This window comes from Cataglyphis hispanica, chromosome 20 (assembly GCF_021464435.1).
Source record: "Cataglyphis hispanica isolate Lineage 1 chromosome 20, ULB_Chis1_1.0, whole genome shotgun sequence".
NCBI lineage: Eukaryota > Metazoa > Arthropoda > Insecta > Hymenoptera > Formicidae > Cataglyphis > Cataglyphis hispanica.
Window position 1 is genome coordinate 1,245,714 of NC_065973.1, and position 14,966 is coordinate 1,260,679.

Consider the following 14,966-nt stretch of genomic DNA (forward strand, 5'->3'; position numbering starts at 1 on the left):
GCATTGTCTGAATGTATCTGTCACAAAACCGGTCGAACAGGATGATTTCTGTTAAAATGACTGTATCCATAGACAATTCAATTCTGAGCAGTAAAAGAAATTATTTAAATTTGAAAATTGATTATTTGCAGTTTGCATATATAATGCATAAACTTATTTTATTAAGAATATGTCATTTTATTCCTTGTATATGTAAATTGCTTTACGAAATACTTCTTTGCTGTAATATGTTACAAAGCCGGTAAAACAGAATGGTTTCTGTCAAAATGGCTGAGTATTCGTGGATGGTTAAATTTTGAATGGTGAAAGAAATCATTTAGTTGTGCGAATCGATTATTTGTAATCCGCGTATAACGCGTGCCTCTATTTTCCTGAGGTCATGCTGTCATCCGGTAAACTCAGCTTAGGTAAAGAGGACATTGAAGCTGCAAATAAAGATGAAAAAGTGAGTATCCTTCATCACTGTATTGGCGTGCACGAAGAACACGCAATGCCTTGAAATGTCGGCGTATTTGGCGGGAAATTTGACATATGTTTGTGCTGTTGTTTCACAGGAGACGCTATTGGAGCATGACAGCGATTACGATGAGGAAATGTTATTTACGTAAGATAGAAAATTTAATTTATAATTACTTGTGATTAATTAAGAATATTTCTGTAAAAGTGTTGTAAGAGCCAATTTTTATAAAAAACTATACAAAAATTAATAGAAATGTCTGTTTGACAAAATAATAATAATTATACAGTTAATCTTAAATACTACTTTTATTTCTGTTTTAAATTATTAATTTGATTATAAATTTACCTTTTTGTTTATTAAAGTATTACCTCTGATAAATTTGGCTCTTGCAATATTTTTCCAAAAGTTGTTGCAATATATTCGTATGTATTAATATATGATATACAATTGCAGCCGGCCGGGCACATCAAATGGGCAAGAAAAAGTTGACAATAAAATGGATAGGTCAGCCATAATATACTTTTTACATTTTAAAAATTGAAATAAATATTTGCGCGCGAAGGAAATATATATATTGTCTAAAATTAAAATACTTTTAAATAGAATATGGTCTGTCTAAAAGTTTTGAGACTGATTTTTTCCTGAACGAACAAATAGCATTTCTAAAATATCTACAGGATTTTTAAAAGTACTAACATTTGACTACTTATAAGATTTGTTTCACGTCGTCACCGGTAATATAATTCGAGTAATGGTCGTGCATTTTTTTTGTAACATTATTATACGCATCATAATTGTCATAATGGAACTTTATTATTACTGAATATTTTATTATTATATTTACAGTATGCCTATTTATAAATTAAAATGTAATGCTTAATTTGAATTTTAAATTACTTAATCGTGCATGTGATATATGCAATTATCACTACTAAACGATTAATAAATATCTGTTTTATTTAAAGCGTCAAGCTGCAAATCCAGGGAGTAGCAGATATAATGCGAGATAATGTTCAAAAAGTGATGGATCGTGGCGAAAGACTGGAGGATTTGCAGGAGGCGAGCGATCGTCTGAACATGACTGGTAACGAGTTTAGGGAAGCCGCGAGGAGAGCACAACGAAAAGCGTGGCTGCAAAATGTGAAATCAAGGATTATCATTATCAGCATCACTGTGACGATCGTGCTTTTCATTGTTGGTAGGAAATAATATTAACGTGCGAACAGAGCGCGATAATATAAAGCATGAACATCTTTTGTTCACATAATATCTAACAATCTAACGTCTAACGTACGTTTTTCAATATCTTTAAATATTTTTTTGATCAATTACGTAATTTTTTTATATCACATAATTTGAATACGCGTGTTTACTTTTTTTCGTAATCTTTTCTTACGATTTCTTCTCTATGATTTTTTTTATAACATCTGTTACGCAAGAACATAATATGCTGCATAAATAATCAAATATTGAAGTACCTGATGCTTTATTATTAGATCGAAAGTGACGTATAGAAGACTTGTATCTAAAGTCTATAAAAGAATGATACAAAATTTATAAAATAAGTTAAGAAGCGTGAATAATTGACAGATAGATGCTTGTTTTCTACATGAGAGCAAGCTTGGAATTCAGTAATGTATGTAGATTCTTGTATCAAATTTATTTCGTACATGATTCTATTTCGTTCTATTTTATTCTATTAGTTCTGTACATTTCTTATAAATTTTCACAATTTCTTGGCAGTTTTTATATTTATAAACGTGGGACACTTTCTGTTTATTTTTTGAAGCAAAATATCATAATTTTTAAAGCTTGAAATATGAATATTAGATCAATTTAGTCAATCTTTGGGGTACTATCTAGTTAGATTAGCGCGTCGGTTTCAGTTTTGGACATCATGGTGCTTTACCTGGTTCTCAGATAGCGAGTACGATGTTTCGAGCCTCAATCATTCACTGTAAGGTACATGACTTTTCACATTTTCCCTGAACTCTGTATAATAACGTTTTTATTCAGAGGCTATAATAATCGTATTTGAAAGCCGTTAAAGTATTTTTATTGTGCTACTTAATGTTCATGCGTAATTTGCAATGTACCATGCGCACATATATCAAAATTTTCTGTCTACGCTCACTTCTTTTTATCATATTTTCTATGTTTTAATATCGTAATAACTTGCGGTTTCATTATATAATCATCGTCAAATGTGTTTATATATTTGTGTGATGTGAAGAATTTTCAACCTTATTTTTTTATTTATTTCAGTATCCATCGTCGTGAAGTACACGTGAACGTGATGCTTGGCTGAAGGACTGTCAATCTATTGTCGTTGTACATAAATATTTTGTTTCCATAAATTGTTTCCATTAATTATATGTATTATATTTAATATAAAATAGTCTCTGTATATATAAATACATCTTCTATTATTTTTGTGTAAATCTCGTTGTTCTTCTACATCGAAAAGATGTATTTGCTTATAATAATTTTGCACAATGAAATAATTGAAAAATGACAGCAATATATTCAGTTTGTAACTTTTACATAGATATATAAAAGTTAGAAACAGAATACATTGTCTTTAATTATTTCACGTTATCAAGAGGATTATCTTTATTTATATAAAAGCATTATTTAAGCATAAATTATTTTTTTTATTCTATTCTAATGTTTTTTTTGCGTTTTATTTTCATATTTTTTTAATAAAATAATATATAAAAAAGATTCTTATATACAATGTATTAAATAATATCCTTTTTAATGTCAAAAAATATAAAATGATATGCGTATCAATATCTTCCTTATCGCGTATTTTTTTCGAAAAATGCAAGCGTATGTATCGTGAGTATAATCTGCACAAATCATGTTATGTCTTAGTAAGTCTTAATAAGCTCGTATTGGCATTTATAAAGGTTCTGCTTTAAAACATGCAAGTCTTTTGTGTTGAAAAACAAAGTTTATCTCGCGTATTTAAATATCACAGCTGTGAGATTTATGTAGGATTAAGTAGGATTGATGTCTGCGACTTGATGTAAGATTTATATCACAATAATTATTTATTTATTCTTAATATTATTTTCACTTTAATAAATTTTTCAAAATTCATTTTTATTTTATCTTGAGGAAAAAATCTTTTTTGAAACAGTAACATAAATTAAAAATATAATAAAGTAATATAAAATAAGCAAACTTTTTTGTACATTTAAAATATTTACTAAATAACAATTAATTGTACAAATAAATGCATATAAGCATAATAGGCAAAGAAAAAACTTCGGGTTATCTAGCCAAGAAGTTACAAACACAATTAATTCTTTAATTTCATTGGTCGATGTAACTCATTAAATTTTGCAATGGAAAACAAATGCATTACAGAGCAACGTTATACATAACGAGTTTTATATAATGCGGTGACCTACAAATTGCAATGAGAGTGCGAAATGATATCATTGATTAATGCTAACACAATGATCAGTAAATTATTTTATCAATTATCAATTTATGGTATTAAAAATTTCTGTATTTTTAAATCATATTGGCAATGAGAAGAAAGCACAATTGAAAGGTAAGACAAAAGCAATTAATTAATTTGTTTAAAATTTTCATCGACTCGAGTAATTTTAGAAAAAATTTATAGAGAACTCTGTTTATTTGATTAAAATTATTTCAAGAGAATCTAGCGCATGTTAATTAAGAAAGGCTGAAATGTACTTTCATCTCCTTGCTTTTCGGAGCACCCGCCTTCGGAAGCTTAGCTTTCGCAAAGACTTTGCGCATGTGTGATGCATTGCAGTGTGCTTTATCAGCTTTATCATTCCCACCTCAGAGTAGTCTCGTAGGGCAGCTAGTAGAATTCCGATGATTACTATTACTAATGTTGCACGGATCAGTCTGTACCATAGACGTGGGGAGACACGGACTACAGACTATATGTCGAAGTCATTCTTCAGTTTCGTTTCAGTCGTATCGTGACATCCGCATTTATCAGTTCTCGTGTGGAACCAAGCCAGAGCGTTTTCACGACCGGCGTTTGTCAGTCAACGCGACCAACCAGTTGACGCTGGCGCCATTTCTGAGTCGTAAACTGTTAATTATCGAGTTGAAGGAAGACGAGAAAACGTGCGGAAAATAATAATGACAGAATTCTACCAGGCTGTTATCATCGCGCTGAGCATCCTGCTCGTCGGCTTTCTCCTTACCGGAAGTCGTCGGCGAGTTATGTACATGCTCTATAAGACATTGCCTAGAGATCTTTTGTGAGTATAAATAAATGTCAAGACATGTCAAGATATATGATGGGCGACAGAGAGAGAGAGAGAGAGAGAGAGAGGACAGATACAGATGCTCTATTTAGCGTATAATTAGATACGAATTTAGATCTGCTATTTTTTTTAATACTTAAGAGATAGAGAACAGGTTAGAGGATTTGACATTTAGAGATATAATTTTTTTTTTTTTTTTTTACTTCTGTTATTTATACCTTTTCTTATTTTTATCTTTCTCTTTCTCTCTGTCTCTCTCTTTCAGAGAAATTCTCTTTGTGGTGTAATTCAAAATATGAAATAATGATAATTGTTCAATTTTTTTCAACAAGTTTGCTCCAAGATGTATGTTTTTGTTACGTCAATATTAATAATACAATTAAATAAAATAATTTATATATATATATATATATATATATATATATATATAGTATATATATAAATTTATATTTCTAAATTTATATTAATGCAAGTAAATTTAATTTTTTGATAAAATAATTGTTGCAGATTGCGAAATTAATAAAATAGATATATATATATGAGAAATAGATGGCCAAATTTTAGAAGCGTACTCTAGTTTATTTATTATAAAGATGATAAAAAGTCATTTAAACGTGCACTGTCCTCTGTCTTTCCAGATTATAAATAATATTTATTTACAAAACAACATGCCTCGTATCGTCGATACGAGTTCATGGATTATCTCTCTCTTTTTCTTTCTCTATTTATCTTCTAATAGAAGGAAAATATAATAATATTTATCGAATGAGTCTGTTAGTGATGAGTTAGTATGAGTTCTAAAATTAGAATCAACGTAAATTCTTGTTTATGATACTCCTGTTGTTACTGTAAAAGTATTTCGATTATTATCATTTCGTATGACAAAATAAAATCTTTTGAAAATTTTTGAACGTTTTCGACAATTCATGAGACATCGATGCGAGACATGCATTGATGCGGCAGAAAATCATTTCCAACAATTTCTGTAATGAAGCATTCTTATCAAAATCTGTTGTAAATAAAAAATGTTTATAATTTGAAAAAAAGTTTTTAGATTCACGTTTATATGAATTTCTCTCCGTTTCTCTCTCCCTTTCTGCTTCATCTAAAAATTTATATTATATAACTTTTTTTATGCATATATTGAAGAATTTTCGCGCGCGTGAATGCTCGGAGTATTTCGCACACATATAGCTTCGTTTAAAGTTACAAGAGGCTTTCGTGCTTTACATTATATTATGGATTAATAATTTGCTTTCATTGCCCGGGATGCATGATTGCTCGTTGCATTCGCTTTAATGCTTCGTTTGACATTAGAATGTAACACGCGTGAAACATAGGGGAACTAACAAGTGCTCTCCAGAAACTCTTCATTTTTTTTATTGTATTATAACTTCCCATTATGAAATAATTTGTATAATTTACTTTGTGCATTGTTAGCATCTGTTAATGTTAATTTGTTAATATTAATCTGTTAACCAACTATTGATTGGCTTAATAATATTTTATATTTACTTCGATAAAGAAATAAAAATTTAAATTATTTAAAATATTTAATATTTTAAGTTTTACATTGTATAAAAATTGTTTTCTTTCATATTGTTTTTTAATTTAATTTAATACGCTATTTTGATACTTGATGCTATTAATCGAAAAAGTAATAGTTTATGCAGATAAATTTACTTAAAGAGATAAATAGAGAAAGACAGAATGAGAAAGAGAAAGAGAAAAAGAAAGTGAGAGTGAAAGAGAGAGAGAGAGAGAGAGAGAGAGAGAGAGAGAGAGAGAGGAAAGAGAGATATAAGAGCTAATAGCAAATATATCATACAGATAAAAATAAATATTTTTAAACAATATATTGCACTTTGCTCTACATGCTATATACATAAATTTCATACTTGGAGATATGTTCTTTTGCAATCTATAAGAAGAAATATATTTTTTGGTCTTTTAAAATAAATATTCTTAGCTTAATTTTTTTATTTAAAGCGCCTTTAAAATGTTAAATTCCTTTTTTTTGCTTTTGAATCTGTCAATTTCTGTATTATTTTTACATGTATTAATTTTCACATAAATGACACGCATAACATTCCAACAGAGATAATTGTATATATGATACGAGTGTCACGTGCGGAATAATCTCTAATTGCTTTCATTTCAATAATATATTATACATATATTATGTGCATTGTATTGGTCATGCGGAATATTACGTGCCATTGGTGCAAAGATCGCATTACGAGAATTATATGCGCATGTGCTTTTTATTTATAGCGCTAAATAATCAAAGAAATTCACATAATATTAATTCAAGGCTTTTGTAGGCGTATTGTGAGAAAAAAGTAGGATATCTTAGTTTTCTACTCTTTTTCCTCTCATTTTTGTTGTAAATTGTTAACATGCAAAATATATAAAAAAATTTTTACATGCAAATTTTATAACGGTAATTATCAGAATTATTTTCTAACTGCAATTTATGATTGTTTTAATATTATCATAATAACAAAAATTAAAATTAAAGTTACTAAATTTTACACTTTTTTGGTGATATTACAAAAATTTATTGTTTTATCAATTATATTATTATTTAGAATTATATATAAATTGATAATAAATATCTTTTAATGTGTTTATTATTAATAAAATTAGACATTAATATTCAATTATAAAGTAATCAATAATAAAAATCTAATAATAAGTAACAGTTTAATCTAAAATATTTTTTTTTTAAATAAAAAAACAGAATTAATTATAATAATTGAGAAATTATGATCGATTTTCTAGAGATATCTTACGTAGAAATTGCAACGGTTTATATTTCTCATATCTTGTCAGGTATTAAAGTAGCAATAATAGAGCAATTGCATTCGCGTGATATACGACGTGCATGTCGTGTATGGATATTAACCAATTGCAAAGAGAGAAAAAGATATTATGTTAGGCAAGCAAAGAACGTATTATTAATTAAAAAAATATGTAACGTTCTTTTGCCTTTTTGTTCTCTTTATTTCCTTCTTGGAAAAAAAATGTCGAAGAAATCGATACATAATCATTCCTTTCTTTGCAAGTCATATTTAATTTTTTGGTTTTCATTTTTTTTCGAAGTAATTAATGTTACATCACATTATAAAAAAAGAAGATAAAGAGAGGAAGAAGAAAAACGAAAGAGAGAGAGAAGTAAAAATTATATTAATTAAAAAAAAATTATATTATTTAAATTATATTAATTAAAAAATGTTATTATAAAAGTAATAAAATATTAAATTTTCAACAATAAATAGAATATTGTTGGGCATTATCTTTTCGTTTAACAATAGTTATTGACATATTAGAAGGCTATCGATAAGTGATAAAAATTCTATACGCAAAAACTGAGATTATGAGCTAAATAAAAAAAAAATTTGTTATTGAATTATATAATAAAATGTAAATTTCTGTATTTGTATAGAGGTGCTTACCGATTTCTTCAAGTCAATATTCTTCTTTGGTGGTGGGAAAAGCGTGAATACACCGTCGCAAAAGTTTTCTCAAAATATGCAGCAGCTCATCCGAAAAGAATTGCTTACATATTCGAGAATAAAAAATGGACATATGAAGAGGTAAGTTCAGTCAAGAGATAGGTCGTATGCATTCGTACGTGTGCACCATACTGCGCATTTAGCACTTGTGTCAATTATTGTCAAGGCAAACCTATTAGATTTAATTGATTGATCTATTAGATTAGTGATTACGGTTTCAATACATAAATGCAAATTTTTCGCTGCAATCCTATCTTCAAAAAAGAAGAATTTAAATAATAATTCCAAAAATTAATAAATTTTTCAAGTTTTAAATGTTGGAATGTCAGTTAAAACAAATTTTTTTAATACGCTTTTCAAAGAAATTGCGTTTAAAAAAATGAAAAGAGAACGATTAAAAATTCTAGATGAAAAATTTTACTAGTTGCCTTACCTACAAATTATTAAAGTGGCGATAGTATAAAAAAATATTATATTATATAATAATCATCAACGTTCTAATGACATACATACAGCTGGAGCACTTCAGTAATCGTATCGGACGTTACTTTCGCACCAGACCGTTTTCTCAATTCGACAGTATAGCTATAGTTATGGAAAATTGTCCTGAATACATCGGTATCTGGTTGGGTCTTAGTAAGGCCGGTTTCGTAGCGGCTCTCATCAATACCAACCTCCGTCATGACATGCTCCTACATAGCATTAATGCTGCCGGTTGTAAAGCTATCATCTTTGGGTCTGAATTCAAGGATGGTAAGATTTTTTTTTATTTACATTTTAAATAGTTAAAACTCCGTGACTTGAAAGCAGAAAGAAGGCAAAGTTTCATTTCTAAACATGGAACATATATTTCTTCGCTATTTACTCGTTAAAACGAACTACACTCCACAATATGTTAACAAAATTATATATGTAATTTTATGTTAAAATTTTGCATGTTAAATTTTGCAAAATAACTGTCAAAAATTGTCGTATTTGAAAAATTTTTTATTCTTAAGCTTAAATGCACACGCATACGATGCTTCAAATCCGACCAATCTCTTCTTGTTGCGCATCGAGTAATGTTAATGCTAGCGGTTAACAAACCTTGTAACTCCGCGAAAAAATTGTACAAACATTTTTTTTTTTAATTTGCAAAGAAATATTTTACAATATTTTATGATGATTATCATGAGATTTGCGAAAAAAATTCATTCTACTCCGTGAAATGCGTCAAATTATAAATTATTACTCTTTGGAGACATAATATGTTCTTACTTTTGAAAAGACGGCGGAAGGAGGTGAGAATAAATTCAAAATCTGACAAATGCTTTTTAAAATAGACTTTAAGCTTTGAGAATGAAAAGAAATTTTTCAAACACGATAATTTTTGACGGAGTTATGCTTATTTGAAGTTGTGCGAATGACATGAAATTATATATGCAATAATTTTATTGACAAGTGCATATTAAAATAAAAAGCATATAGTCTCTTTTTTTCATATCACTATTATATCTACAGAATCACTTTGAAAAATTTTTATACATATTCTTTTTTAATACACTTCATTTAAAAAGAAATTCGTATTGTATCGTTTATATATTTTGCTAATAAATAAATATATTGTAATATAAACAAATATTACATTTTCAAGAGACACCTGATCGTAAAATAAGATGATATGCTAACAATAAATAATATCTTTTTTAGGAAAATAAAGATTGTTTCTCGATATATCAGAGACATATTATAAATATCCCAAAATTTTTTCAATCGCTTTGCGCGGATCAAAATCTGTAGACAAAATTTCAATATTGCGTTACCTTTAATGTTTGAACATTTTTATCTGTGTCTCTCGACTTTCGTAATCATAAAATTTTTTTTGATAAATACCGCTTTCTAAATTCTTTATTTATGAATGTGAACTTAAAACTTGTTTATATTGCTTATTAAACCGTATCGTGTGCAGCGATTCGTGACATTAAGAGTAAAATACCCGACATCGGACTTTACCAATGGTCGGAATTGGCAAACACACCGGTTCTAGAAGAGGCGATAGATCTCAACATGGGAATGAGTAGCATTAATCCCGAACCCCTCGTTGTCCAACTTGACTATAGCACTCCCCGGGACAAATTGATTTACATTTATACATCTGGCACGACGGGAATGCCGAAGGCTGCCGTTATCAATAATTTAAGGTAAACTCTTGTGATATGGTCAATTTTACATGAAAGATTATGCAAAACTGAATTTTCTGATGCAAGATACTAAGTAAAAAAAATGGCAATAGCTTTTAAATAAATTGTCATACCAGATACATATTGTTTTACACATATATGCACATATATATAAATCAAGAAATAATTAATTACGTATTTTTTTCAGATATATGTTAATAGTCTGTGGCGTGTACTCAATGCTTCGTATACGCTCCAATGATCGAATTTACAACTCTCTACCTCTTTATCACACCGCAGGTGGAATAATTGGAGCAGGTCAAGCACTTTTACGAGGCGTGCCCGTTGTGATACGCAGGCGATTCAGTGCTTCGAAGTTTTGGTCAGATTGCATCCATTACGAATGCACTGTACGACCATTCTATTTTTTATACAATTTTATATTTTAATCTAATTTTATCTTTAATTACTAAAAACTTAAATTCAAAAACCTCTCTTTTATAAAAATATTGAGACAAAAAAAATTAGAATAAATACAATTAATTGGCTCTGCGTTTATTTAATAACTCAAAATTTAATTTCCTGTGTGAGCTGCAATTAATATTTATAATTCTGATTTGGAAATTATTCAAAAAGTAAATCAAACAACTTGAAATACTTATTAGGGAGAGAAATGTGAGACCAGAAATATTCAAAGCAATAATTTAGTTTTAAACATCTTATTAAATGCGTTATAAAAAAAAATTTAAATACTAATAACAAAGTAATAATACAAATTTTATTCAGGTGGCGCAATATATCGGAGAAGTCTGTCGTTTTCTTCTTACGGTTCCACCAAATGAAAACGACAGAAAACATAAAGTACGCTTGATGTTCGGGAACGGCCTGAGACCGCAAATTTGGGAATCTTTTGTAAAAAGATTTGGCATAAAACAAATAGGCGAGTTTTATGGAGCCACCGAAGGAAACTCAAACATAGGTAATTCGTATGCTATTAATTTTAGAAAATTTTTTTATGTATAATGCACTTTCAAAGTATTCTTAAAATATAATAATAAATTAAGTACAATAACAATTTAATAAATTGGTCATAATTTATGGATTCTTTTTAAGAATAATAAAGTTTTAATTTTTGTTTGACGTATTCAAAAGTAAGAATACATCTAAAAAATAATAAATGCTAGCTTAAAATTTTACAATTATCGAATATGTAGTTATTATATTAAAAAAATACAATATTTGTATAATTTGCAGTCAACATTAACAATAAAACTGGTGCTGTTGGTTTTATACCAAGATATGCTAATTATTTGTATCCTGTTGCTTTGTTGAAAATTGATGAAGAAACAGGGGAATTATTGAGAGGAACAGATGGACTCTGTATACCTTGTGAACCTGGTATGTATTACCGAAAGTGTCATATTTATAAGATCGGAGTAAAGAATTAAAATTTTAGTAGATATGTTTCTTTCATATTATTGTAAAGGATATAATTTTACCCGATTACTCTGATTATTAAAATTATAATTAAAAGATCTAGAAATAAAATTTTATGATTGTTTTTACTCATAATTCTTTTAAGAATTTGTTAGTTTACTTGAATATTAGAATATAGAATATCCCTTTTATTAGGCAAATTAGTTATAAAAAATTGACAAATATATTGAAAATCATAGTTTGATATATAAATAAATCAGATAAAAAATACGTACATATATTATTACTATATTATTTGTTTAGGTGAGCCTGGTATTTTCGTGGGCAAGATTAATCCAAAAAAAGCGATCAACGATTTCTCTGGCTATGTGGATAAAAAGGCATCAGAGCAGAAGATTATACACGATGTTTTTAAAAAGGGCGATCGCGTTTTTAATTCTGGTTAGGATAATATAAGATAGCACGCAATCTATTTATGTAACATTTTGAGAATCATTTAACTGAGTTTTTTTTTGAACAGGTGATATTTTAGTCATGGATGAACTCGGATATTTTTACTTTAAAGATAGGATCGGTGATACATTTAGGTACGCATATTTATACATACAGTTTTTTAATATAGCATAAAAAATATAATTTAAATCACTAAAATTTCTAGAATAATTGAATTCAATAAAAGATCATTAAATTATTACAAATATTTCTAGAGTAAATAAAAAAATAAATTTGATGAATATTATTATACCATTCCTGAAATTATAATATTAGGTGGCGAGGTGAAAATGTTGCCACTTCAGAAGTGGAATCTGTCATTAGTAATGTGATAGGTCTCAAGGACGCAACTGTATATGGTGTCGAGGTAAATAAAATGCAATTATATCAATTACGACTTTAGTCACTTGATTTTTAGAAAAAATTTATATGAGACAAAATATTATTTTAATTTAGACGAATAAATAATTATTTTATGCACATATATTATATGTTAATAAAATGTCGAAAGAAACGATAAATATTCTTTTTTATCTATAATTATATGTTTAGGTACCTGGAAACGAGGGTAAAGCGGGAATGGTTGCTATATATGACGTAAATAATTCTTTAAATGTCGAAGAGTTGGGACAAGAATTGAAGAAAGTTTTGCCGTCCTATGCCAGACCTCGTTTCGTTCGAATTTTGTCAGAACTGCCAATGACCGGTAAAGATTTAAATTTTTCATTAAAATTTCGATAGACGAGATAATTTAGCATGTATGTAAAATAAATATAAATAATATTATTAAATATGAATAATAATATGCGAATGGTTTCCTTTGTTGACAGGAACATTCAAATTGAAAAAGAAGGATCTTCAACGGGAAGCCTTTGATATTACAAAAGTAAGTCTACAAGTAATTCTATTTTATACAGTAATTTGTTCATTATAGAGAATTATGACATACAATAATAATTTTTACAGGTAAAAGATCCGATCTATTTTCTTAACAATGATACCTATGTCAAGCTGACTGATAAATATTACAATGATATCATTGAAGAAAAAATACGGTTATAATTGACACGTTTTCCAGCAAAGATGCATATTTTCTTTTTAAGACAAAGCAGAATTTGAATTTCAAGATGTAAAGTTATAAAAATTTATAAACTTTTTCCCGGTGTGTTAGTCATATAATATTTGATAATCATCATTTTGTGGACCAATTAATTGTCATGTATGTCTTCTTTTGCAAATACGCGTATACAAAAATTATTTTGAAAATGATATATAAATTTTTGATTATAATAATCAAAATTAATACTCTATAATTTATGAATTATTTACAAAATCATACTTATTTGAACGCACAATAAAATATGTATAGCTGAGAAAAAATAGGTAAACGCACATAATAAAAATTTATTAAGTTGTTAAAAAAATAAAAGAGTATCCTTAAAAATTGAACATGCCTTGTAAAATTATGAAGAAAGTATTTTTGAATTTTATATATACTTTATTATCTCTTATTTAAACTCAGCAAACAGATTTAATCGTGATTTATCTTACACTTGTAAATTTTTGATATCAAATTTGGTATACCAAATTTCAAAATTTTAATAATTTTTGTAAATTATTAAAACTTAATATAGAAGGCATAAGAAATTTTAATGAATATCATAAAGAAAGAATAAAAATTATGAAAAAAAAAATGTTAAATAAGGAATCGACTTATTTGTATATCTTTTTAAGTTCCCAAACTTTAATTATTTGTTAAGATTTATATACATTGTTGTTAATAAGCTTAACGAAAAAGACCTGTACAAACACAGTAAAAAATCTGTACAAACACAGTATATATATATATATATATATATATATATATATATATATATATATATATATTAGTCAATTTTATATTTCTTGATCTTATAGGTCACAATTTGTAAACGTATAATTGTATAATATTTTGATATAACTTGCGTATCATTTGTGAATCAATATTTATTCTATTAAAATAAGATAAGAGGTAAATTTTAATAAATAAAGACTCTTAGGAAACAAATCATAAAATTAAGTTAGAAAAAAGACAATCAGAGCCAGCACAGTGAGGCGCATATAACTTTATCGATTTAAACAAATCATGTAAATTAAAGCAAATCTATCGGTTCTTTCTTTGAACCATCTGCAGCACATAATAAATATCAGAATTTTACTTTAAACCTCTACATTACTATTTTTCTACATTATGTTTTTCTTCCTTCTCTGATGCGGATTCGTTAAAGTTATCGCGCTGGGTTCTAATTATCTTTTTTCTAATTTAATTTTATTATTCCATTAAGTTTTAATTCTCAATAGAACAGAAGACAGAAAATGTAATTTAATTAAATTACAATTCTATAAATTGTATTATACTTGAAAGATTTGCGTTTGATAGCACAAATGTTTACATGTTTTCTAATAAGTCTCAAACTAATTTTTTAGCTATTTGATATATACTACTATTGCAGAGTCTTAATTTTGTAAATGATCTATGTCTACTTAGTAATTTTTTTTATGATATAAGTAATTACATATGTACGTTGTTTTTTAAAGATAGTTAATACAAAATATGTCACTTATACTTTGTTATTCTCATACTATTCATAAGATATGA

At 27.5% G+C, this 14,966-nt stretch overlaps 2 protein-coding genes across 3 annotated transcripts; both read left to right on the forward strand.

The window, feature by feature from the left end:
- Nucleotides 1-263: 263 nt before the first annotated feature.
- Nucleotides 264-2,901, forward strand: LOC126856977 (uncharacterized). Of its 2 annotated transcripts, XM_050606032.1 has the most exons (6): nt 264-445; nt 555-604; nt 914-964; nt 1,426-1,658; nt 2,347-2,422; nt 2,726-2,901. In XM_050606032.1, the coding sequence occupies exons 1-5, from the start codon at nt 380-382 to the stop codon at nt 2,382-2,384; spliced, it is 438 nt and encodes a 145-aa protein (XP_050461989.1). In that variant the 5' UTR covers nt 264-379; the 3' UTR covers nt 2,385-2,422; nt 2,726-2,901. The 2 variants fall into 2 exon arrangements, with proteins under 2 accessions (XP_050461989.1, XP_050461990.1); XM_050606033.1 differs by lacking the exon at nt 2,347-2,422.
- Nucleotides 2,902-4,314: 1,413 nt separating this feature from the next.
- Nucleotides 4,315-14,197, forward strand: LOC126856918 (long-chain fatty acid transport protein 4-like). The gene is made up of 13 exons (XM_050605936.1): nt 4,315-4,716; nt 8,171-8,321; nt 8,756-8,993; nt 10,189-10,420; nt 10,608-10,809; nt 11,186-11,378; nt 11,654-11,797; nt 12,140-12,277; nt 12,357-12,423; nt 12,605-12,695; nt 12,881-13,034; nt 13,159-13,214; nt 13,295-14,197. Exons 1-13 carry the CDS (start codon nt 4,595-4,597, stop codon nt 13,388-13,390), a joined length of 1,884 nt encoding a protein of 627 aa, XP_050461893.1. The 5' UTR covers nt 4,315-4,594; the 3' UTR covers nt 13,391-14,197.
- Nucleotides 14,198-14,966: the final 769 nt, after the last annotated feature.

Excerpts from the sequence above, each read along its gene's own strand:
- LOC126856918 (XM_050605936.1), top strand. The coding sequence starts at position 4,595 with ATGACAGAATTCTACCAGGCTGTTATCATCGCGCTGAGCATCCTGCTC. Across the intron at positions 12,278-12,356 it reads CGATCGCGTTTTTAATTCTG|GTGATATTTTAGTCATGGAT; the intron begins GTTAGGATAATA and ends TTTTTTGAACAG. Across the intron at positions 12,696-12,880 it reads CAACTGTATATGGTGTCGAG|GTACCTGGAAACGAGGGTAA; the intron begins GTAAATAAAATG and ends TTATATGTTTAG.
- LOC126856977 (XM_050606032.1), top strand. The coding sequence starts at position 380 with ATGCTGTCATCCGGTAAACTCAGCTTAGGTAAAGAGGACATTGAAGCT. Across the intron at positions 446-554 it reads CTGCAAATAAAGATGAAAAA|GAGACGCTATTGGAGCATGA; the intron begins GTGAGTATCCTT and ends GTTGTTTCACAG. Across the intron at positions 1,659-2,346 it reads GATCGTGCTTTTCATTGTTG|TTTTGGACATCATGGTGCTT; the intron begins GTAGGAAATAAT and ends CGTCGGTTTCAG.